At 39.0% G+C, this 25,791-nt stretch overlaps 1 protein-coding gene and 1 long non-coding RNA gene across 2 annotated transcripts in view; one reads left to right on the forward strand and one right to left on the reverse strand.

Moving 5' to 3' along the window:
- Positions 1 to 17,558, reverse strand: part of LOC128638816 (uncharacterized) — a 36,930-nt gene extending 19,372 nt beyond the window's left edge. Inside the window, exons 1-2 of the long non-coding RNA XR_008399123.1 lie at positions 17,546 to 17,558; positions 14,896 to 15,006 (exon numbers count right to left, since the gene is read on the reverse strand). This is a non-coding gene — a long non-coding RNA (uncharacterized LOC128638816). The remainder of the gene's footprint in view (positions 1 to 14,895; positions 15,007 to 17,545) is intronic.
- Positions 17,559 to 17,749: 191 nt separating this feature from the next.
- The window catches only part of ERF (ETS2 repressor factor), a 124,101-nt gene continuing 116,059 nt past the window's right edge, over positions 17,750 to 25,791 (forward strand). The window contains exon 1 of the mRNA XM_053690953.1: positions 17,750 to 17,850. Coding sequence (XP_053546928.1) covers positions 17,829 to 17,850 — 22 coding nt within the window. The 5' untranslated portion in view covers positions 17,750 to 17,828. The remainder of the gene's footprint in view (positions 17,851 to 25,791) is intronic.

The raw sequence follows: 25,791 nt of genomic DNA on the forward strand, positions 1-25,791 counted from the left end.
GGGATCCATTGAAGTCTATGGGGGTAAACGTTAACACGGTGGTGATATTCTAAGTTTGGCTTTTTGCACACATCAAGTTAGCATGCAAGCTAAAACTTTTTACTTTCAACTTGTAATACGCCGTGCTACCCGACTTGCGCAAAAACACAAAGTCTAGCAGAGATAAAGTGCGAGTGGAAGTTTAGACCATAGTGTTTTTGATGTACTATATATTTCTTTGTACATCTGTTTGACCTTGATACAAAATTAATAATATATATTTATATATTTCACCTCCCGATGACATAAACACCTCTATCATAAAAACAAGATGTAAATTGAACACTCATATAAACTCACATCTGATGCAAGTGTGGGGCCCTGGGTGAGTGCCTCTCTCTCCCTGCCCAAAGGGAAGGCCTCCTGGCCACATTGGTAATCCCAGAAAATTAACATAACTTTTTAGTGGTGCAAGATGCACTTTGCGTGCCAGACCATAGGAGTCAATCATTTTTCTAAAAGTGTAGGTATGCAATATATTCTGGGGCTATTCTTGCCTCGACACACAAAAATAAATATCTAGGATAGGGACGTCACACTACCGTATTATGGTTCTTTTTCAATGTTCATTAGACAAATAATGAACATTGAAAAATGACCATAATACGGTCTGAAATGCGTTTGTTGCTGTAGCTACTGTGTGCTCTTCACCCATAACCTGAAGCCGACGTATCCAGCTATCGGCCAGGAAACAGGGGGGTGAATCACACTCAGTTTGTATGCTTGTTTTAACTTAGTGGCGTGGTCCTTCTTTGGACATATTACTCCTATTTTACTTATGATAATAAAAGTTAATTGTTACCTAACACCGACTCACACTTTATAGTGGATGTGAGTGCTTAACCCCTAACTTTTTCTCTATTTTGTTTCCCTCTCTAGTATTACATTAAAAGGGGTAGCACCTGGTGTGTGTTCATACTCTGAACATTCGTATTTCATTGGTATTTCAAAGTGTCAGTTAATTCTGATATGCCTACTTTGCAACGTTTTACCGTCACTAGTAAATCTGTCTTGAATTCAGTCAGAGTCAAGATGTATGCGTATTACAGATGTATGTGTGGTAAATCTGCTTGCTTAAGGTCTAATGACTTGGTAATATTGTCTTTAACCTAGCTTCAGTATAAAAGCACTTATGTCACTTTCTCATATTGTTATACTTTAGCGAATATTAGTATGTTTTCTCACTCTGATTGATAGATATGACTGTATTGATTGATGGCCTTGTAAGGTGCAAACTATTTGTTTAAATTTTTTTTTGTTTGTTCTGCACTGCTGGTTTCAAAATAAAAGAAAAAAAAAAAAATGACATGCTCTATCTCAGCTATGGCTAACCTTGACACCCCAGGTGTTTTGGAACTACATTTACCATGATGCTTAGGCACTTTGCAGTCTAGTTGAGCATCACAGGAATCATGGGAAATGTAGTTCCCAAACATCTGGGGTGCCATGGTTAGCCATCACTGCTCTATCTGAATCATGAATGTTTAAAGGGACAGTCAACACTAAAATTGTTATTGTTTAAAAAGATAATGCCTTTACTACCCATTTCCCAGCTTTACACAACCAACACACTTTATAACATTTAAACCTTTAAATTTCTGCCTGTTTCTAAGGCACTACAGACAGCCTCTTATCGCATTTTTTTTATTAGCGTTTCACAACAGGATACTGCTAGTTCATGTGGGCCATATAGATAACATTGTGATCACCCCAGTGGATTGTGGCAGACACAGCACTAATTGGCTAAAATGCAAATCAATAGATAATAAATTAAAAGTCATGTGATCAGGGGGCTGTCAGAAGATGCTTAGATACAATGTAATCACAGAGGTAAAAGTATATTAATATAACTGTGTTAGTTATTCAAAACTGGGTAATAGGTAATAAAGGGATTATCTATCTTTTAAAAGGGCCATTATAGAGTTACAATTGCAGGCTCTAATTGTTAGAGTGTTATTGTATCACTAGCGATGCTGCAACTCTCTGAGGCATATTTATCAAAGGTCTATCAGACCTGATCCGACAGTGCGGATCAGGTCCGACAGACATCGCCGAATACGGAGAGCAATACGCTCTCCGTATTCAGCATTGCACCAGCAGCTCTTGCGAGTTACTGGTGCAACGCCGCCCCTGCAGACTCACGGCCAATCGGCCGCCAGTAGGGGGGTGTCAATCAACCCGATACTACTCGATCGGGTTGAATTGTGGCGATCTCTGTCCGCCTTATCAGAGCAGGCTGACAGGTCTTTAGACCGCTGCTCCATAACTTGCGTTTCTGAAGAGTCTGAAGACTCGTCAGAAACACGGGCGCTCAAGCTCCATTCAGAGCTTGATAAATGGGCCTCTATATGTTTAAATGTAAACGTAGTATGCTCTCCTGATTGTAGATGTCACAGACACTCTGAAATGTCTAATTAAAGCTACAAAACTAAGTAATCATTTAACTGTTTATGTATTCATGTGTAGCATGTCTCTTTCAGAGAAAATGCATAACAAGGAAAAAGAAAGATTCTTCTCTGTTCATGTAACCGGATACTCGCTTGTACTGGGGAAGGAGGAAAGGTGAAGGAATGTGGTATTTATGTAGCATAGTGTTACAGGGGCCTGGTCACTTCCTGGTGCCTGGACCCCTGACCCCATAAACAGAAATGAACACTGTTTCACTCATAGCCCACAGTCCTTAGACCTCTTCTGATGGGACTTTCATTTCAGTTCTGGTTTAGCAATATTCCTGTGCTAAACTATAGCAATCATGAGTAAACAACATGAAATAAATGATAAGAAAATGTGATGACAAAGAACAAAGCTGAACAAAGAATTGTGCCCAGTTAAGAGTAACTTCTAAGAAAGAGAGGTGGAAGGGCAAATCCTGCAGCACAGACTCAAAAATGTTGCAGTATGAAACACTCCTCATGTCCAGCACTCAAAGGGTTAAGTCTTATATACAAGGCGGCTAGCACAGTGGAGCTGCCTATGATACTGAAGTGCCAACAACAAAATCACATAGGAAAGCTGAGGTGTAGTATCAGAGAGCCTTGCTGCTTTCCTATGCAATTCTGCAGTTTAGCAGCTTCACCATTGTAGAATCATAATGCCAGCTTCTGGGGATTTTAACAATGTTAAAGGAATATGACACCCAAAATTTGTCTTTCATGGTTTCAGTAGAACATACAATTTTAAACAACTTTCCAGTTTACTTCTATTATCAAATTTCCTTCATTCTTTTTGTATCATTTGTTGAAGGAGCAGCAATGTACTACTGGTTTCTTACTGAACATATGGGTGAGCCAATGACAATTGGTATATATATATATATATATATATATATATATATATATATATATGCAGCCACCAATCAGCAGCTAGAACCTAGGTTTCTCTGCTGCTTCTGAGCTTTCCTAGATAAACCTTTCAGCAAATGCTAACAAGAGAAGGAAGCAAATTAAATAATAGAAGTATATTGGAAGTTGTTTAAAATTGTATGCTCTAAATCATAAAATGTCTAATTATTACTGTGCCTTTAACTCCTTGAGTGTCAGAGGTGATAACAGTGCAGTGTCAACATTTCAAATGATAACAGCTTTATTCACAGAATATTTTGCCAGCTGGGTGCCGTTATTAACCCCTTAACGATGAGCACCGTACCCTGTACGACGCTGGCCATTATGCCCATAAAGAAATAGTCTAGTCAAAATTAAACTTTCATGATTCAGATAGAGCATGTTATTTTAAGCAACTTTCTAATTAACTCCTATTATCAATTTTTTTTTTTTTTTTGTATCTTTAGTTAAATGTAAGCCTAGGAGCCGGCCCATTTTTGGTTCAGCACCTGGGTAGCATTTGCTGATTGGTGTCTACATTTAGCCACTAATCAGAAAGTGCTTCCCAGGTTCTGAACCAAAAGTGTGCCGGATCCTATGCGTACATCCTTGCTTTTTCAAATAAAAAAAACAAGAGAACAAAGCAAAATTGATAATAGGAGTAAAATTAGAAAGTTGCTTAAAATTGCATGCTCTATCTGAATAATTAAAGTTTAATTTTGACTAGTCTACCCCTTTAAAGGACCAGTGCGTCGATGCAATCCTGGGCTTCTCTCTGCTGCAATCTCGCTAAAAATAGCGTGATCGTGCTATTTCTGCATGCCCCACAAGTGGGGAACTGCAGAAATAGATTTGCTGAGTTGTCAATGCAGAAAGGGCCACTCTGTGGCCCTTTCTGCATCGCACAGCAGTGGTGCCGATCTTTGGTGGGTGGGAGTGTAATGAGGGAGGCGGGTGAGCGGCCCATCGCTGGAGGAGGCGGGAGTGGGTGGGACTGCTCGGTGCACACTACAGGGGAAATAAAAAATGCGTCATTGAGGGTAAAGAAGGGAGGAGGGGCAATGAGGGGGATCACATGTGGGATCCGTTAACAGAAAGGGATGTGGGAGTGGGAAGTGTACTGAGGGGGGGGGCAGCTACATTACAGAAAAAATTGGACTTTTATTTTTTTTTAATCTGCCAATTTTGCAGAAAACTGGGTACTGGCAGACAGCTGCCAGTACCTAAGATGGTGGCAAATAGGTAGAGGAGGGATCAGGGAGATTATGGGGGAACCTACACTGCAGCAAATATATTTAAAAAACAAAAAGGGTTTTATTTTCATACTGGCAGACTTTCTGCCAATACTTAAGATGGCGGTGACAATTGTAAGGCGGGGGAGGGAATAGAGCTGTTTGGGGGGGGGTCAGGGAGGGATCAGGTGGTGGGATGTGTCAGGTGGGAGGCTGATCTCTACACTAAAGCTAAAATTAACCCTACAAGCTACCTAATTAACCCCTTCACTGCTGTGCATAATACAAGTATGGTGCGCAGCGGCATTCTAATTACCAAAAAGCAATGCCAAAGCATATATGTCTGCTATTTCTGAACAAAGGGGATCCCAGAGAAGCATTTACAACCATTTGTGCACAAGCTGTTTGTAAATAATTTCAGTGAGAAACCTAAAATTGTAAAAAAGTTAATGTTTTTTTATCACATTCGACGGTGAAATGGTGGAATGAATTATACCAAAATAGGACTAGATCAATACTTTGGGTTGTCTGCTAAAAAAATATATACCGGTAGTTTTAATAGGTAAATATATAAAAAAGGCTCTATTTCTGTTTAAATGTAGTGATGGCAAAAATGCTAAAAATGCTCTGTTCTTTTAGGGAAGATTTTGTCTGAAATGCCCAGTCCTTAAAGTGAATGTAAATTTTGATGCTAAAGTGCCCGGTTTTTACAAATTCGATTAAAAACTGGGGCACTTTAAAGGGCCACTGTAAGATCATTTTTTCTCTTGCTCTTATAAAACAACCATACCAAATAATTTTTTTTTTAATATGATTACATTAAAATATATCTACCGTTTCTTTGTTTTCCTTTTTCTAAATCTTCCGTTTTTCCAAACCCACTCCGTTCGTTTAATTTGCTGCATGCCATTCCGTGTTGATAACCCAGGTTCCAAAATGTCGGAATTTTTTATTGGTGCGCATGCGCAAGTTAGTGCGACGTCAGCGAAAACGTCACTCGCTGGAAGACTGCCTGTAACAGAATAGACCCACTCTATTGAACGCACATCATTCGATTGATCTGCGCTTTGACAGAGTATTTGTTTTTGTTATAGAAAGTCTGGATAACTGATTGCATCGTTTTTTTAACCTAATGCGCAAGCGTTACTTGTAATTGGTCTGTGGGTGTAGTAGGCTTCAATTGTTAGTATTGCGCATGCGCATTAAATCCACCTTGAAGCGCCTGCGTATTAGTGAAGAATTAGTAGTTAATGATATGCGTAAAGATATAATTTGATTGGTTTCACTATGTTGGACACGCAATGCAGAAAATAGTGGGAGTGGTTGTGTGACGTCATCGGTGAATATAAATTACATATTTTATAACGTTTGGAAGCTTCGTTTTTTAGATAATACAGGTCAGTAGTTATGAGATATTGTTGTTTAATTAAAATATATTATTTAATTGAAGGCAAAAGAACAACAGAAAGTAATCCTTTAATTTGATCAAAATTTACATTTAACTCGTGTTGTGAAAAAATACTTACCTTTTAATATTGACAGCTGCTCCAGCTTCCTCCACCCGTCGCAAAGCCTTTTCCAGGGTCTAAAATGAGGAATCAGGCTTCCTCCAATCACGTCGCCCGGGGGGGGGGGGGCTGTGATTGGAGGATGACCCATCCATCATTTCTGACGTCAGAAATGGCTTGCGATGACCGGAGGAAGCTGGAGCGGCTGTCAAGTTTAAAAGGTATTTTTTCACAACACGAGTGAAATGTAAATTTTGATCAATTAAAGTGACCCTGTTTTTAATCGAATTTGCAAAAAATGGCACTTTAGCATCAAAATTTACATTCACTTTAAGGGGTTAAAGGGCCATGATACCCAAATGTTGAAACATGTTGATGCAGCATAGCTGTCAAAAGCTGACTAGAAAATATCACCTGAACATCTCTATGTGAAAAATAAAGATATTTTACCTCAAAAGTTCCTCAGTAGCCACATCCAATTGTAAAGGACTTCTAAGCAGCAAATCAGTATGTCTGTCCCGGGACAGTGGAAGGAGCGAGCTTACGTGCACACTCATCTTATTTCCCTATTCAGTGTAAGGAAGTTTAATATGAAATCTCATGAGATCACAGTAAAAGAGTTAATGACCTCAGCACTGCTGATGCTGATTAGCTGCTGTTCATTTCTTCATTTTTATTTATTTTTTTACCTGCAGCTGGGCAGCAGCGGAGTATAACTTTTTACACAGAACTTACTCTGCTGAGCTGAGGAGATTGTGAGGTAAAATATCTTCCTTTTTTACATAGAGATGTTCAGGTGATATTTTCCTGTCAGCTTTTAAAATTTATACTGCATCAGTTTCAAGTGATTTAGTATATGAGTATTATGTCCCTTTAACCCCTTAACGACCGAGGACTTGCAGGGTACGTCCTCAAAAAAAAAAGGCAGTTAACGCCTGAGGACGTACCCTGCACGTCCTTGGTGTGGAAAGCAGCTGGAAGCGATCCTGCTCGCTTCCAGCTGCTTTCCGGTTATTGCAGTGATGCCTCGATATCGAGGCATCCTGCAATAACCATTTTTAGCCATCCGATGCAGAGAGAGCCACTCTGTGGCCCTCTCTGCACCGGACATTAACGGCTAAGTTCGTTGGTGGGTGGGAGCCGGTGTGGGAGGCGGGTGGCGGCCATTGATGGCCCTGGATGATGCGGAGGTGCACGGGGAGGGAGCGGGTGGGAACCGCTACACTACAGAAATATTTGAATTTGAAGTGGGGAAAAAGGGGGATATTATTTTTAATTTAGCTAGATCGGTATGGCTGGTGGGATGTTAGTCTGTGGGGGAGAAGCTACACTACAGAAAAAAATAAAAAGAAAATAATAAAACCCTTTTTTGATGCAAACTGGGTACTGGCAGACAGCTGCCAGTACCCAAGATGGCCCCCATTAAGGCAGAGGGGGGGTTAGAGGGCTGTTTTAGGGGGGATCTGGGAGGTTGGGGGCTGAGGGGATCCTACATAGCAGCATATGTAAATATGCTCTTTTTTTTAAAAAATATTCAAAGATGCCTTTTATTTTAGTACTGGCAGACTTTCTGCCAGTACTTAAGATGGCGGGGACAATTGTGGGGTGGGGGAGGGAAGGGAGCTGTTTGGGAGGGATCAAGGGGTGTGATGTGTCAGGTCGGAGGCTGATCTCTACACTAAAGCTAAAATTAACCCTGCAAACTCCCTACAAACTACCTAATTAACCCCTTCACTGCTGGGCATAATACACGTGTGGTGCGCAGCAGCATTTAGCGGCCTTCTAATTACCAAAAAGCAACGCCAAAGCCATACATGTCTGCTATTTCAAAAGAAAGGGGATCCCAGAGAAGCATTTACAACCATTTGTGCCATAATTGCACAAGCTGTTTGTAAATAATTTCAGTGAGAAACCTAAAATTGTGAAAAATTTAACGTTTTTTTTTTATTTGATCGCATTTGGCGGTGAAATGGTGGCATGAAATATACCAAAATGGGCCTAGATCAATACTTGGGGTTGTCTACTACAATATACTACAGCTAAAATTAACCCTAGAAGCTCCCTACATACTCCCTAATTAACCCATTCTCTGCTGGGCATAATACACATGTGCGCAGTGGCATTTAGCAGCCTTCTAATTACCAAAAAGCAACGCCAAAGCCATACATGTCTGCTATTTCTAAAGAAAGGGGATCCCAGAGAAGCGTTTAAAACCATTTGTGCAATAATTGCACAAGTTGTTTGTAAATAATTTCAGTGAGAAACCTAAAATTTGTGAAAAAATTTGTGAAAAAGTGAACAATTATTTTTTATTTGATCACATTTGGCGGTGAAATGGTGGCATGAAATATACCAAAATGGGCCTAGATCAATACTTTGGGATGTCTTCTAAAAAATATATATATATATATACATGTTAAAGGATATTCAGAGATTCCTGAAAGATATCAGTGTTCCAAAGTAACTAGCGCTAATTTTGAAAAAAAGTGGTCTGGAAATAGCAAAGTGCTACTTGTATTTATTGCCCCATAAATTGCAAAAAAAGCAAAGCACATGTAAACATTGGGTTTTTCTAAACTCAGTACAAAATGTAGAAACTATTTAGCATGGGTGTTTTTTGGTGGTTGTAGATGTGTAACAGATTTTGGGGGTCAAAGTTAGAAAAAGTGTGTTTTTTCCATTTTTCATCATATTTTGTAATTTTTTTTATAGCAAATTATAAGATATGATGAAAACAATTGTAGATTTTGAAAGTCCATTTAATGGCGAGAAAAACGGTATATAATATGTGTGGGTACAGTAAATGAGTAAGAGGAAAATTACAGCTAAACACAAACACCGCAAAAATGTAAAAATAGCCTTGGTCCCAAACGGACAGAAAATGGAAAAGTGCTGTGGTCATTAAGGGGTTAAGTAATACTTTGCAATATTAGAACAATCATTTAAAAAATATAGTGTTTGTTAATTTTAATATTTGCTTACATTTTAGCTGGGTGGTCAGTAAAATTATCCAGGTGGTGCCCCATTAAATATAGGGAGAACACAGGTAAAAGAAAACTGTACTCAGAATAAATTTTCCCTATATTAAAACTGCATATTCAGCATTTATACCTATTGGTTAATGAGCATTAGCAGGAAAAACCCATCATCCAATGAGCATCAGTAGGAAGTACCCATCAGCCAATGAGTAGCAGTAGGAAGAAACCACCAGCCAAAGAGAAGAAAGTTCACAATAAATAGTGCTTTATTATTTTAAATTTAATGGAAATTAATGAAAAGGAAAATAAGCACGAAAGTGGGGGGTAGATTGGGTTAGACATAATAAACTGAAATGTTAAAAGGACACTCAAGTCAAAGTTAAACTTCCATGAATCAGAGCATGCAATTTTTCACAACTTTCCAGTTTACTTCCATTAACAAAATGTGCAGTCTTTTTATATTTACACTTTTTGAGTCATCAGCTCCTACTGACCATGTGCAAGAGTTCACAGAATATATACGTATATGCATTTGTGATTGGCTGATGGCTATCACATGGTACAGGAGAAGAGGAAATAGGCATAACTTTGAAATTTGCCAGTCTCTACACTGGCTCCCCATACACTCCAGAATACAATTTAAAGTATTAGCCCTAACCTACAAAGCACTCAACAGTCTAACTCCCAACTATATTTCCTCTCTCATCGTGAAATACTCTGTGGCAAACCTAGCCACTTCTGGACTATAACGTAAGAAAGGTTGTCTGTGACAGACCCTTCGGTCAGGACTGAAAGTGTTAACTTTATTTTCTAACCACAAGTGGCTGGCTCCAGCTACAATCTAATTAATGCTTAGCATTCTATTGTTTGATCACCCCCAGAGAGAAACGCCTAAGTGATAAGGAGAGTCAAGAGTGTCCTGTGGTTGAAGTGTTTAAGTAATATAATCCTATTGTATCATGTCAAGGGCGCTTCTCCCTTTTATCTAATGTACAACATTCTTTCAACCCCCATCTGGGGGGGGGGGTCAAAAACCTGTATAAATCTGTATGCTGCCTTCAAATAAAGTTATTCTGTTTAAAACCTGAAAACTGGCTGGGTTGTGAACTGCTGATTCCCTATGCAGGACATTGTTCCCTGGTGTTAACCCTTGGTATCCGGTTGGTACCGTTACAATTGGTGGCAAGCGACGGGATGAACCTTATCGCCCAGAAGAGCAACTACACAAGCCAGTAACCTCAGGAAGAGGGGGATTACTACAATACTGACTAAGATGGAAGGAGTACCAGGGACCGAAGTGAATGGAGATGGATTATTCTAAGCTAAAGAGACAAACGTAAAAGGAACTGCTAGAAGCCAGGGGAAAGATAGGCAGCAGCAAACCCAAGGCTATATTAATTGCTGAGCTGATGGAGGGAGACAGAGCTCGCAGCGCTACGCCTCCAGCAGCCATGGAGGAGACCCTATACCAGAGGGAAATGAGGACCAGGCTGGAATTTTTACCCCAACCTGTACCACGGGATATGCTATCCGTGGTAATGGCAGATGTGCAGGAGTACGTGATGGCACACAGTCCGCGGAATGCATCCTCCCGAGCAGAATCCATTTTGGACGCACTCAGCAACCCAGTAAGACCCAAAATCCCATACCATGCATTTAAAATGTTTTGTGAGGAGAAGGATGAGATTGATGGGTATTTACAGGATTTTGAGAGACTGTGCGAGTTACATGATTTGGAGCAGTCCGTATGGGTGCCGGTGCTAGCAGGCAAGCTAGCCGGTAGGGCAGCGGAAGCGTATCGCGCTGTACCCAGAGAGGACAGCAAGGATTACGCTAAAGTGAAGAGAGCGATCTTGGAAAGATATGCCATTACCTCAGAGGCATACCGGCGCAAGTTTAGAGGCCTGCGCAAGCCAGAAAGAGATTCCCATGCAGAGTGGGCCCACAAGCTGGATCAAGCATCTCAGGGGTGGATACAGGCCAGCCAAGCTACCACCATGGAAGAATTGCGACAACTGATGCTGTTGGAGCAATTCTTTAACGGCTTGTCCCCAGAAGCCCAAGAATGGGTGAGAGATCGAAAACCCCTCACCTTAACCGAAGCAGCCAGATTAGCAGACCAGCATTTTGATGCCAGGAGGCACCATGGACTACAGCCTAACAACGGACGGGCTAATATACAATGCCACACCTGCAAGCAGTGGGGACATATGGCACGTGAGTGCACCCAAAATCGGAGCAGACAAGCTTGGAACCAGGTCAGACAGAACCTGGCCCCAAGGGCGGCTGCTCACCATTACCAAACGGAGCCAGCCGCTCATGAGGTGTTGAGCACCCAAGCCGAGGAACCCCTGGGAATTCTGCATGAGGTGATGTCGGTCCAGGGACTTCGGGATTCGGGAGCTACTTTAACCCTGATAGCTCCCCATTTGGTGCCGGATACAGCACCCACTGGCGGATCCGTGGCAGTACGAGGGGCAGGGGGAGCAGTATACCGATTGCCCACTGCTAGAGTGGAGTACAGACCCCCAGTCACCCCAGCAGCTGCCAGTTACCAACCCCCGGCGCACCGCTATACCACACGGCCTCCGGCCACGAACTACCCTCAGAGAGCCCGGTTCAATTCGCGGGGCTACTCACAACCTATTCGGTGCTTTGGATGTAAGCAACTAGGGCACAAAAGACCAGAGTGTCCCCTAAATGCAGCGAATCAAGCACAGTCCTGGAGAAGACCCGCTGGCGGAATCCCACATAATCCTCAGCCTGTGGCCCGCTACGTAGAGGTGCCAGAATGCTGGGGCAGCCTACATGAAGCAGACCCCGTGCAAGCTGCCCACCGGAATAACCGGCAACGGGTTAAAGTGAATGGGAAGGAGGTCAGTTGTCTACGGGATACTGGTGCTACCATGACCTTGCTTCAAGAGAACTTGGTGCCTGAGAAACAGCACACTGGAGACACTGTGGCTGTGAGGGTAGCATGGGGCACTGTGTTCCGCCTACCTGTTGCCAGGGTACATTTGGATTGGGGAGTGGGCGCTAGACTTGTGAATGTGGGGGTCAAGAAGGACTTACCTGCTGATGTTCTCCTTGGAAATGACTTGGCCCCCCTTGTTTCTGCCTATGCTCCCATGGATCTCGCTAATGTTAACCCTGTGACTACCCAAGCCCAGTCCCTCCGGGAAGAGACGCTTCCATGTTTGGGGTGGGGGCAGTACTGAGCCAAGTTGGAGCAGATGGCGGAGAACACCCCGTAGCTTACTTGAGCCGAAAGTTGTTGCCCCGGACATCCCCAAGCCGATCCGTTGGGATCAGACTGTGTATGCCGGCTTGGTTCTGGGGGAGCATTGTGGCAAACCTAGCCACTTCTGGACTATAACGTAAGAAAGGTTGTCTGTGACAGACCCTTCGGTCAGGACTGAAAGTGTTAACTTTATTTTCTAACCACAAGTGGCTGGCTCCAGCTACAATCTAATTAATGCTTAGCATTCTATTGTTTGATCACCCCCAGAGAGAAACGCCTAAGTGATAAGGAGAGTCAAGAGTGTCCTGTGGTTGAAGTGTTTAAGTAATATAATCCTATTGTATCATGTCAAGGGCGCTTCTCCCTTTTATCTAATGTACAACATTCTTTCAACCCCCATCTGGGGGGGGGGGGGTCAAAAACCTGTATAAATCTGTATGCTGCCTTCAAATAAAGTTATTCTGTTTAAAACCTGAAAACTGGCTGGGTTGTGAACTGCTGATTCCCTATGCAGGACATTGTTCCCTGGTGTTAACCCTTGGTATCCGGTTGGTACCGTTACACTCCCCATCCCGTCCTCTTCGATCAACCTCTGACCTACGTCTCTACACTCCTGTTATCTCTACATCCGACTCCTGCCTCCAAGACTTCGCACGTGCTGCTCCTGTCCTCTGGAACTCTCTACCCCGCTCCATCAGACTGTCTCCAACCTTGTATAGCTTCAGAAGATCCTTGAAAACCCACCTATTCAGAGAGGCTTTCCATCTCTCCTCCATCCCGCATCCGAACCAAACTAATACATGAACTGCCTGACTCACTGCTGCAAATACAACCAATGTAACAAGCTACCCCAACCTTATGTCTCTGCGCCCTTAACCTATAGACTGTGAGCTCTCCGGAGCAGGGCCCTCTTCCTCCTGTGCTAGATTTGTTTAGTCTTGTTATGTTTTGTATTGTATCACAAATCTTTGTCATTGTATACCCCTATCATTGTACCCAGCGCTACGGAATTTGGCGGCGCTATACAAATAAATGATAATAATAATAATAATAATAATAATAATTTGTCCTACTACTCTTTTGAAGCTCAGACTAAGTGCTATTGCATAGTCTTTTTTTCATGTATTTGTTGATTATGCAAATCGAGTGTATTTGCTGGTCCTTTTCAAAGAACCACTAAATACAGTAGAATTGCATCATTTTATAAGTGCATAATAAAAAGACAACACAATAACGCTTTGCCTGAATTTCACAAAAGCAGTAGATATTTTTTATGCAAAACTTATTTTTTCTCTCATTTGCCAGCCCACCATATCATGTGACAGCCATCAACCAATCATAGACTAGTATACATATACTATATGAGCTGGTTCCTCAAAAATGTGACTATAAAAAGATTGTGCAAAATTTGATAATGAAATTAAATTGGAAAGATTTTTAAAATTGTGTGCTCTTTCAGAATCATCTAGGTTTAATTTTGACTTGAGCGTCCCGTTAGCTAGAGGAAGAGTATTGTAGGTGTACCTGTACATATACATCTGGTATAAGCAAAAACCAGTGCAGAAAGCCTCATGTGGCACTTGGGCCATTAGTTGTCCATCAATGAACTAAGCAAGATTCTTGTTCTCTATTTATTTATGTGACCTGTAATAGGTTATCTATTATTAAAACTTGCTCAAGACATAAAGCAAGATATTTTGCTACCAGTGAATTCCTGCGTGTGGGAAACATTCAGTTCCAAAAGGATATTGTTCAACTTCCTCTATATACCAATGGTTTGCAAACCTGTCCTCAGACCTCCCTAACAGGCCAGATTTTGTGGATCTATGAACTAGAGCACAGGTGAATTAATCAGCCGATTAGTAAACATGGTTATTTCACCTGCTCTCACCCAAGGTAATCCTAAAAATCTGACCTACTAGGGAGGCCTGAGGACAGGTTTGAAAAACAATGCTCTATACATATAGTGACACCTTACTATTAGTACCATTTATGAGTGAGAGTTTGTTACTATCTACAAGTAGGTCTGTGTGTGTGTCTAGGTACCAGTAATTGCATTTCTTCATTTTTTTTTTATATATGGTTGTTAACAAAGGAATGTATGCGGTCAATAAATACAAGAAATATACCCATGTAAATATTTTATTAGACCCCCATATGGATACATTAAAGAAAAATAACCATACCCACCATAAAAAGATACTAATAAAATGCTTGCTATATAAATGATCAGTGTAAAGGCCAATAACAAATCATGTAATCTGTTATTTTTGTTTTCTAAATGTAATAATTCTGTGTATTAAGATGTTAGATGGCCTCTGCTAATCATGTGTCTTGTTTTAAGCACTAAGTGATGCAGTACAGCAGCAATTACTGTATAAATGTCCCACTAACAGCACAGTGATCCTCAGGGACTGGGCTCAGCTCATGATTTCATCAATGCAATGGAAAGCACTTAAAAGCAAAATGTAAAGCGTTTCTCATGCACTCACATACAAATACTGTCCCCTAAAGTGTATGCATGTGGACAATGCATAATGAACTCATCTGCCCAAACACAAAGTAAAAGAAGCATACCTATGCCCAAAACAAATATGGCTGTCACAGCTTGCAAGTCCCACGTCTCAGAAACTATCCCTTCAATCTCACAGATAATCATCAATCTCTTTGTCCTTCTGCACACATATTCTTAATCCATTGGATGAAAGCAAAAATAGGACACAAGAAATGATAGTGTTTAAAAACAAATAATGTTTTGTTGTTTTTGTTTATAGGCTTTATTAATCAATAAAAAAAGACATGGATAATAATATTACAAGCTTGCAGATAAAAATTACATTTGAATGTAACATGATTCAGTCAGCTGTTCTGCACAGATTGGATGTATCCAGCCTAATAAGTCAATAATTTGATAAAAGAAATTGATCAGTCATAAAACAATGCCATGCAAATATGTTTGTATATTATTTTATAATTAAAATATACATCTTTCAAAACGATTTGTGTGGGAGTTATTCTTGTATATAATTTAAATATTTGCTGATTAAACATAAATCTGAACTATATTTCAATGTTACACAAATACATTAGTACATAAAGCTTGTGACTAGAACAATGAACATAAAGTGTATCCCATCTCTTAAATTAACACACAACACCCAATCAAACTACACAATCTCTCAGAAATGCTATCAAAAACTTTCCCCTTCCATAAATACAACCATCTCAGTATCACTTTATGTCACACATATTACTTTACAGTACATTTTCTAGTCAATACCCTCAATATTACTTACATCACACACATTACTTTACAGTACATTTGCTAGCCATTACCCTCAGTTTCCCCCCATCTTTCACAAAGGTTGTAAAATTAGAGGAAGCATTACGCAGTAATCCAGTACATACATCAGGGGTCGATAAATCTGTTTAAAATTTAGTAGCCAGTAAGAATATTTAGGAGTCAGATAGTGGTATTTGAATATAGATATATGGAGAATAACTCAAAAAGTTAGGAGCCAGAGGTAAAATTCTAGGAGCCAGTGGCTCCCTGGCTGCTGGGTTTGTCGAGACAAACCCAGCAAATTGTCCCTTCCCAATATCACAATCTCACACTGAATTTCCTGTTATGCACCATCCCTCTGTACCCTTTACATTACACAGTTATCTACCTCTATACACTATCTCACACATTATTCCTTAGTACATGCACTTCATCCAACATTTTACAGTTTCTCCCATCTCTCTCACAGCTTGAAGATTACTCAGTATCCATTCTTATACATTATTCCAAACACATTTAGACACTATCCTATAGAAATCGTGTATCAACATATAACCTTCTTCCTCCTTTTAAAAACGTACTTAGAAGCTCCCAGTTTATCACTGTTGATGAGGTTAGGCTGGGACACTCATTGAAAGGGGCTGGGAAAGCAGGAAGAGCAGACCCTCTCCCCCCTCCCCTGTATATGGAAATACCCATTATATAAACAGGAACAGCAATCTGTAAACAAGCATATACATCAGAGACTGTGGGGCTTGGTTAGGAGTCTAGAAATCAGCACAATGTTATTAAAAAATAAGCAAAACTATACAGTGTCACAAAAACACTCCCTAATGGGCTATACAAATGGATCATTTATAAAACATTTATGCAAAGACAAATCTAGTGTACAATGTCCCTTTGATACCATCTCACATCCCAATACCTTCCTTTTGTGCTCCATTCCTTAGTATTTCCTTTGTTACACACTATCCCTCACCATCTCACACAGAATCTATCAGTATCCCCCATATCTCCCAGCATGTGAGAGACCATTACTCAATATAACATCTCATACACTATCCCTCAGCAACTTCCCTCTCAATACATCCATCTCACACATGCCTCAATATTCCTATGCATTGAACAGTTTATGAAAATTAGAGGGAATCTACCCCATCTAATAAAATATTCCCAAAAAACTCACATACAGTCCCCCCTCTCCTTCAATATCATAACATATTGTTTTCCTCAATACCTTCCTAATACTCAATCACAGAGTATTCCCAAGGTCACACACTAACACTATCTTACACATCATTCATCAACATTTACTAACTGTCACATGTGACAAAATAGAGGGAATGTACCCCATCAAATATATCCCCAAAACAACTCACATAAAGTCCCCCTCTCCTTCAATATCCCCATATTATATTATATTGGTTTCTTCAAATCCTTCCCTATACTCAATCCCTGAATATTCCCTAAGTTACACAATATCTTACACATCATTGATCAGTATTCACTAACTCACAACTTAGAGGGTGCATTACTCAGAATCCCATCTTATAAACTATCCTTACAAATGCATAGCTTACAAACTTCCCTCACTCACAACAAACATTAGTCTCACACATTATTCCTCAGTACCCCATCCTCACACAGCTTATGGACGTCACTATCCCTTAAGAACCCTACCCTATATATCCTGTTGCTCAATACCACCACATCACAATGCTTTCCGGAAATACCTTCTTCCTATGTTGTATCCCTCAGTATAAAGGGCAACACACTTCCATTCACAATACCACCACCATCTTACACATTATTCCTCGGCGCACACATCCCTTATATCTCCTATCTCTCACGCAATTCTTCACTCCATCAGCGATGCCTTCATGTCACATACATTCTCAGCATCCCACTCAAAATGTACCGCTAGCCTTCACTTCTCTAGAATACCTCAAGCCCAGCTTCCTCAGTCCTGCCTACCTCTCTCACGCTTCACTGCCCCTCCCTCCCTGTGACGTCGGTACCGTGCGTCGGCGGGGGTGTCTCCATGGCTACAGTGTGTGCCTGGTTACGTCATGAGGGGGCGGCTCCCCGTGGCGTGGGCGTCCCGCGGGTGTAATGTGAGCGCAGGGGGGGAGGATCGGAGGAGGAGAGCCCGGGGCCCGAGCAGGAGGAGAGATACAGGCAGACTGGAGCCAGGCACTGAACGGATAGCACAGACTGCGGGATAGCCATGAAAACCCCGGCCGAGCCAGGTAAAACAAAGTGACACAACAAGTGCCAAACAACCCCAAACTACTTCCACGCACGCTGCAAGCTTAGAACACTCACTTGTTGCGACGCGGACTAGTGAACTTTACTCTGGATATGTGGCGGTGCATCCAGAGCTCTGACTGATCATACTGTGATATGTTATGGGGAGTTGTGCACACTGATTGCTTGTAGTAGTTGTGTCACGGTGCTCAGGCTTCAATTTAACACCATCGCTGCCTGTGTCAGATAAACCAATCAATTATAAAGAAACCATTCGAAACATTTTCTGTCATGGAAAGAATTAATGTCACTGTGTATGGTCGCAGTGTTGTGGTCCTCATGTTACTGTGGTGTTGTCATTCCGTACGTTCGAGTTTTTCGCGTGTGTTATTTTGTTACATTGAAGTTGTGTGTTCGCTGCTGTGTAGATTACGGTGAAGTATTGATACTAATATGCTGATTGCGTTTTGTGTGTTCCGCATACGATAGATAGGTAGTAGATTCTTGTGTTTAGCACCTTGTTGTGGTATGATCTGCTTGTTGACGTGTCAGCACGATGTTGTGATAGTTTAAGTTCCACTCTGTGCTAGTCTCATACATGCACTTAAAGACAAAGATCTCCATTTCGTGTGCTAAACAGTACAACTTTAGTTCGAATTGAATTGCTCGATTACTTGTTCTGTCGGCTTTGACATGAACCAGAGTACTTCCCTGAGTATTTTGAATTGTTAGTGAATCTAACCCTTCGTGTTCTCCGTACTAATGTGTCCTGTTGTTTATGTAGTGTAGTCACATTCCTTGAAGAGCAGTGCTACGGGACAGTTTGTCTTGCGCTTTCACTCATTGATGTTGTGCTGTCTCGGGACTCAACCTTTTCGCACTTATTGGATCCGTGGGTACCTTGACACTGGACAGTGGTCTGTTTTCAGGCCCCCCCGTCGGGCGGATACAATGTATCCGAGCTCAACGTTCCAAATGGAACTTTTTTGTTTCCGACAAACAACGTGCTCTTAAGGTGGCATTGTCGGTTGGGTCCGCAAGTACCGTTTTAATTGCACATGATCTTCTCTCTATATTTTTGAAAAAATGTTATATTTGTCAGATAATCAATTTGTTGCAGAACGTGCAGCAAAATATGTGATAGCAATCTGATGTCAACATCTCAAACAAGAGTTTGAATGCAGCAGGTAAACAAAATAGTTAATTTTTGCTGCACTCTTGTCCGGGACTTCCTTGTCCTATTTATAAGATCTAATCTTGGAAGCCTTTGTGTAGATTGTTCTTCCTGTGGCACTTTGTAATGTTATGAGCACAAACTCTATTGTATTTACCGTTTCCTTAATAACCTTTTGGATTTCATGCACTTAGTTATATCACATACAACATATCTTTCTACACGGATTGCTTTTAGTAACATATGCAACTTGCCACACTTTTGGGATAGCTGGCATTTTTTATTTCTTATTTTGAGCAACATAAAATGGTATTAAAATAATATGGCTTGCTTTCTCTGCACTCCAGTGTATGTATTCTTGCATATGGGTTTAACTTTTGTAACGTTGAAGGCAGTGGTTGACAACTGTATTTGAACGTTTGGAGTCACATAGTACACCCAGGAGTCATTTTAAGAGAATAATTATTTTTATAAAGGGAACTATATAGAATATTCTAATTAACAAACAATATATATATATATATATATATATATATATATATATATATATATATATATATATATATATATACATAACAATATATATATATATAACAATATATATATAACAAAATATATATATATATATATATATATATATATATATATATATATATATATATATATATATATATATATATATATATATATATATATATATATATATATATATATATATATATATATATATATATATATATATATATAAAATTTATATTGTGTGTAGAAAACCTTTTATCCTAACTGCTTGGAACTGGATTTTGGGAAAATTTGGAATCAAGTATAATAAACAAAAATAACTAATGTCATTTACGCATTGTTTACATATCGTAATACATCTTATGCGTTTAAGCTTAATTTATTTTCTTTATTATTTTAATCCTTTTGTGACTTACAGGAATGGGGAAAAAATGACTGATTATTTTATTTTAAAAAGTTAAAAAACATTTTTGGATTTCAGAATAAATTTTGATTTTGTGATTCTGGATTTGAGGGTTTGTACCTGTGTGTGTGTGTATAGAAGTGCTGTCAATTTAAAATGTTAATTGACTTCTTTATATTTTGGTGTGTCAATAACATAGCTTTATTGACCTAATGGATTAGTTTGCCATATTCATTTATTTTATTTTTTTCTATGAAGGAGGAACATATTTCTAATTGAAAATCCCACAACATTGTCAAGATATCTGGATCAATAAAGTGTACAACATGCCCTATCCCCTATTTTCTTTATAATTGTGTTTTGTATATTTCACATTAATTTGGCGCCACCTTAAACCACCCCCTCTCTGGGTAGCCTGATTGTCTGTCTTTTGGAATTTGAAGCCCCCCCCCCCCCCCTTTTACATCCCCCTTCCTCCTGTCTTCCTAAAGTCTATTCTGCTTCTGTTAAAACTTGTCCCTAATTGAGGCTCTCAAAGTTCTCACATCCCCTGGTTTATGTGTCTGTTAATACCAGAACCGTGCCAGAATCCCGCTGGAGTAAAAATCCCCAGACTTTGCAAAACTAACCAGTTCTATTATAAAAAAAAAGAGGCACATAGATTAACCCTTTAGTGTTCATGTGAACTGTTTGTTTACAGATATAGGAATCTTATCCCCCCCCCCCCCCCCAATTTAAATGTGTGTTGGCATTAAACTTATCTCTTGTCACAGATACATTTATTTTGTTTTTTTTAGTTATTATAATCATATATTTTTTTTAAAGTAGTAAGGACATTTCATGTGCATGTTGACTTTCATTTAAAATACAAACTATTTATTCTAATAAAATATCACATTCATGTAACTATATCTTTTGGAAACCGTGTAGTCCTGAAAGAGTTAAAGTCTTGTGTTAACTTGCAGACAGATGGAAATTCCTTGTTAAGTTTCCACTGTTTTAAATGTAGAAATGTGTGTGTTGTTACTGCAGTCTGTGTCTTTAAAGCAGTCCTGGAATTGGAGTGATGTAATGTTAGTTTTTGAAGCTGAGATTGAATTCCAGCCTTTTAGCTTTTGGCTCAAGGGATTAGAGAGAGGGTGGTGTGGTTTTGGGTTGGGGGGGCTAGGTTGGTGGTTTTAAAGAGACAGTACTGCTGTTTCATCTTCCAGGAATACTTTGTGGCAACTTCTTGTTAATAGTTTTATTTTCATCTTTCAGACTGACTTCCTTGTCTGGAAAGAGTGACCACAGTGATAAAATTGTCCTTGTGTTATTGTCACAAGATAGGCACAATGTCAGGGGTGACAATATTGGTGCCTGTCAGACTGTGTGAGACAAAAGGCAGTGTGGAGTGAAGGGTCTGTTTGTATGCTTTAGATATGCAGATTACACAGAAGGTGAAGAGGGCTCTCTCAATTGTAAATTCTTCTTTTATGTTTCTTTTTATAACCAGCATATTAGCCCCCCCACCCCTTTATATAAATACACAAAAGGTGTACTCAGGATAACATGGCTTGGATAAAGGATGCACGGTCCTTTTACTTTTAATAGTAATGGAAGCATAAATATGTAAACATGATGTGTTGTTGTTGCAGATATTGTGTACTCTGAAAGGAAACCGCTTGATTTCAGTGGAGTTAAAAGGTACTAAAACAAAAATTAGTGTCATTTTAACCTGACTGTTTCTAAGCGGTGTAAGTGTAGTAAGTACTGTATATGCTTAAATTGGGCCAAAGTAGTTTTGCATTGTAAATTCAATGACATTTTATTTTCTATATATAGGGAATTACCTTTTGATCTTCTTAAAATATTTAATTTTGTTTGAGTAAAATTGTGCTACAACTTTGTGCTGATATCAAATGGGTCAGAACAGCTGTCTGCGAGTGGGTTTATACTGCTCTGAAAATATTATCCAAACTACATTAAAGGAATTTGTATTTAAAATAACTAGAAGCTAAAACTGGATGCATATTGATTCTCCTTTACATATTGCTGTCCAAAATGCTTTAGGGGAACAACTATATACAGACTTATTTTATTTTTTAAATAGGGACATTCTTAAATATATTTTTTGTCTTTTTATACTATTTTCCCTACAATTAAAGGGATAGTCTTGTCATAATTAAACTTTTATGATTCAGAGCATGCAATTTTAAGCAACCTAATTTACTCCTATTGTCAATTTTTTCATCTTTTCTCTTGGTATCTTTATTTGACCGGCCCATTTTTGGTTTAGCAGTTGATGATTGGTGTCTAAATGTAGCCACCAGTCAGCAAGTGCTACCCAGGTCTGAACCAAAAATGGGCTGGCTCTTAAAGGGACACTGAACCCAAATTTTTTCTTTTGTGATTCAGATAGAGCATGATATTTTAAGCAACTTTCTAATTCGCTCCTATTATCAATATTTCTTTGTTCTCTTGCTATCTTTATTTGAAAAAGAGTCCAGCACTTGTTTACTGGTCGATTAATTTATCCACCAATCAGCAAGCACAACCCAGGTTGTTCACCAAAAATGGGCCGACATCTAAACTTACATTCTTGCTTTTCAAATAAAGATACCAAGAGAATGAAGAACATTTGCTAATAGGAGTAAATTAGAAAGTTGCTTAAAATTGCATGCTCTATATGAATCACAAAAGAAAAAATGTGGGTTCAGTGTCCCTTTAAGCTACCAAGAGAACAAATAAACATTGATAATAGGAGTAAATTAGAAAGTTGCTTACAATTGCATGCTCTATCTGAATAGTGAAAGTTTAATTTTGACTAGTCTATCCCTTTAAATATGAACTATAATGTTGCTCTGTATATCCCAGAGTGCCTTAGACTAGAGCCAAAATTTGTGAGCCAGTGCTTTGTCCATTTTTGCCTACTGCTATGATGCTCCAGCTACATTTTAAAGGGCTTTGCACCCTGTGACTGCCAGCATTACTCTTCTATAATGTATTTTTATTCTCCTTCTTTCCATCATTACTGGAATATATCTTGTGCACCAGATGAGATTCAGAAGTGCATATATATGGCATGTGCCTGTGGATCATGCTGGTCATATATTAATGTAAAATTAGATATAATCTATCAAAATTTCAGCTTATAAACTACTAGCCAGGAAAATAATGTTACTCCCCACTTCTAATCCAACCCACTACCTTCCCACACCATACCCACTACTGCACACCCTCTTTGTATATGTTCAGCCATTGTGAAACACATTATTGTACAGATATTTTTTATTTTATACCTGAACAAATTAAATAATGCTACATACAATAATAGATTAACAAAATAAAGTGCATAGCAGTTGGCAATATCAATTTGGTTGTTCTGGGTAAGACAACAGCTGGATAAAAATAGGAAGTTGTTGAAGTGAGAGAGTGGAGAAAGAGAGTGCTAGCATTCATGGAAGGTCTTTGTAGTCCTGGAGATTTTCTTTTAATAATTATCATCTCTCCTTTCTCTCTTTACTATATATATATATATTGTAATATGCAGAGGGGGGAACCAGCACACACTTTCAATAATTCACCATCTGGGGTGCTCTTCAAAAAATATACATAGAAAACAGGCAATGGGAAGGCACTCACCGTTATAAATAAATCACTTTATTTCTTGTCACAAGATATAAAGTGATTTATTTATAACGGTGAGTGCCTTCCCATTGCCGGAGATATATATATATATATATCTTGTGGCGTTTTTTTTTTTTTGTTTTTTTTTTCAAACTGCATGTTCCCATTTCATTTTAAGCTGGAGTGGAGACTAAACTAAAAATTGTTTACAACTGTTCTGCCAATACAAATTGCTGTTATTTGTATTATTGTAGGAGAGATCACTTTACCTCATTCAGACAAACCCCTGAAGTACTGAGCAGTTAATAAATTGAGATTTCCAGCTCTGGGTAAAATGGCCCAAAAATATCTTTCTGCCCCATGCAGTAGTGTGGAAAGTGAAAGACTGTTCTACTTAGAGTTGAACCTCCTTACTGATAGCAAAACAGACTTATAGCTGAACATGCAGATATGCTTCTGTTCTGTTCTTTAAAAAGAACTTGCCAGTAACTTTTGAAAAATTATTCTAATTGCTAGATTGCCTGTTATACTGCTAGTCCTCATCTTGCACAATTATGTTCAAAACATACTGTACTCTGAGGAACATCCATTGCCAGGGCTGGACTGGGAATAAAAAGCAGCCCTGGAAAAATATGAAGACCAGCCCTATTTTTCGTTGAGTCGGTAGAATGCACGTCTTAGTTTTCTCAAAAGGGTTTACTAGGACACTCCTTCCCCAATATTATTTCAGAATTAAATTATATTACGTTGCATTAAATACAAATGTCAGATTGATGTTATATAACAGCCCTACAACTCAACTGCATCACCCCTTTAAATTGTAGCTTTCCAGCCCCAGCTGCTGCAGCCCACCAGGAAATCTCATGGTATCCTAGTATGCCAATCTGGCCCTGTCCTTATCTTATATAATTGCAGGAAGAGTACCCATAGGAAAAATAAAGTTAATTCCAATAAACACTCATCCTGCAATTATAGAACTTGATTTAGATTACATTTGTTTAGTAAGCTTTACCAATGCTCTGTTCACATTTCTAACTCCATAAACTTTAATTGAATAGGCCATGTAATGAGAGCATTGGTAAAGCTTACCAGTCAAATGTAATCTAGCCCATAGTGTTGTTCCCCATGATTAAACGGTGCACTGTTCTATTTTTTACTGTATTGCACTTTTGGTTGGTTGTGATTTTATATTTGTTATTTATTGTTATTAATATATTTTATTGTAATATTTTTATTTATAAACATGTTCTGTGAACTTTGTGACAAATAAAACGGTTTTATTATTTCATAATGTCTTTTGAGATACAGTCCTCCATAATTATTATAAAGAAGGAATCTTAAATAATTAGTCTGTATTGTGCTTGGTAAACTGTCACATGACATTAAAAAAAAACGTATCGGTAATTGGTATCGGCGAGTATTTGAAAACAAGTATCGGTACTTGTACTCGGTCTTAAAAAAAATGCTATCGGTGCAACCCTAAAACAAATATAGAGATAGAGAGAGAGATATATATATATATATATATATATATATATATATATATATATATATATATATACACACGTTTAGTAGTATTAGTTTGGTTTTAGCTATAACATGAGAATGTATTTCTAGAAAGTGTAAGTTAGTATTTCACATATAATGAAGAACTTAAATGTCTTTTGACTCATGCTGCTTTTAACTGTGGCAGCTGTTATTTTCAGTGTTGTTGCTGGTAGGTATCTTCCTTTGAACATTAACACCAACATGGTTTATATGTTCCACATGTTGGAAAGTGCAGCTTATGTGGAGTAAACAGCTTTCTTTCATTTGCTGGGATGGCAATACATTTATTTTATTATACTAAAAAAGAATTCAGGTGATATGGTGTTAATACTAGGAATGTCATAGATACTAAGCAAAAAAGGGGGTGAAGCACTGTTCTAATGCTATCTGTGTTTTGCTGAGGCTTCTGTTGCAGTCACGCTCACTGTGGAGGAGAGCCGCGTGGGATTTATGTTCTGTGCCCCCACAACTTCAAATTAGTGATAAGCAGGGGGTTGTGAATGATAAAATAAAGGGAGATATATTGTGTGCGTGTGTAAAGATTTGAAACTCTTTTTATTTTTGGTCTCAAGTGGTGGCCAAATCTGACATTTTACCTCCTTATCATATGTTCTTAAATTCGTTCCATTAACCTGTGCAGAATGTCTGTCTTTCTGATACAAGATACATCTGATTTTACTGTCTGCACAT

The sequence above is a fragment of the Bombina bombina genome, chromosome 8 (assembly GCF_027579735.1).
Source record: "Bombina bombina isolate aBomBom1 chromosome 8, aBomBom1.pri, whole genome shotgun sequence".
Classification (NCBI taxonomy): domain Eukaryota; kingdom Metazoa; phylum Chordata; class Amphibia; order Anura; family Bombinatoridae; genus Bombina; species Bombina bombina.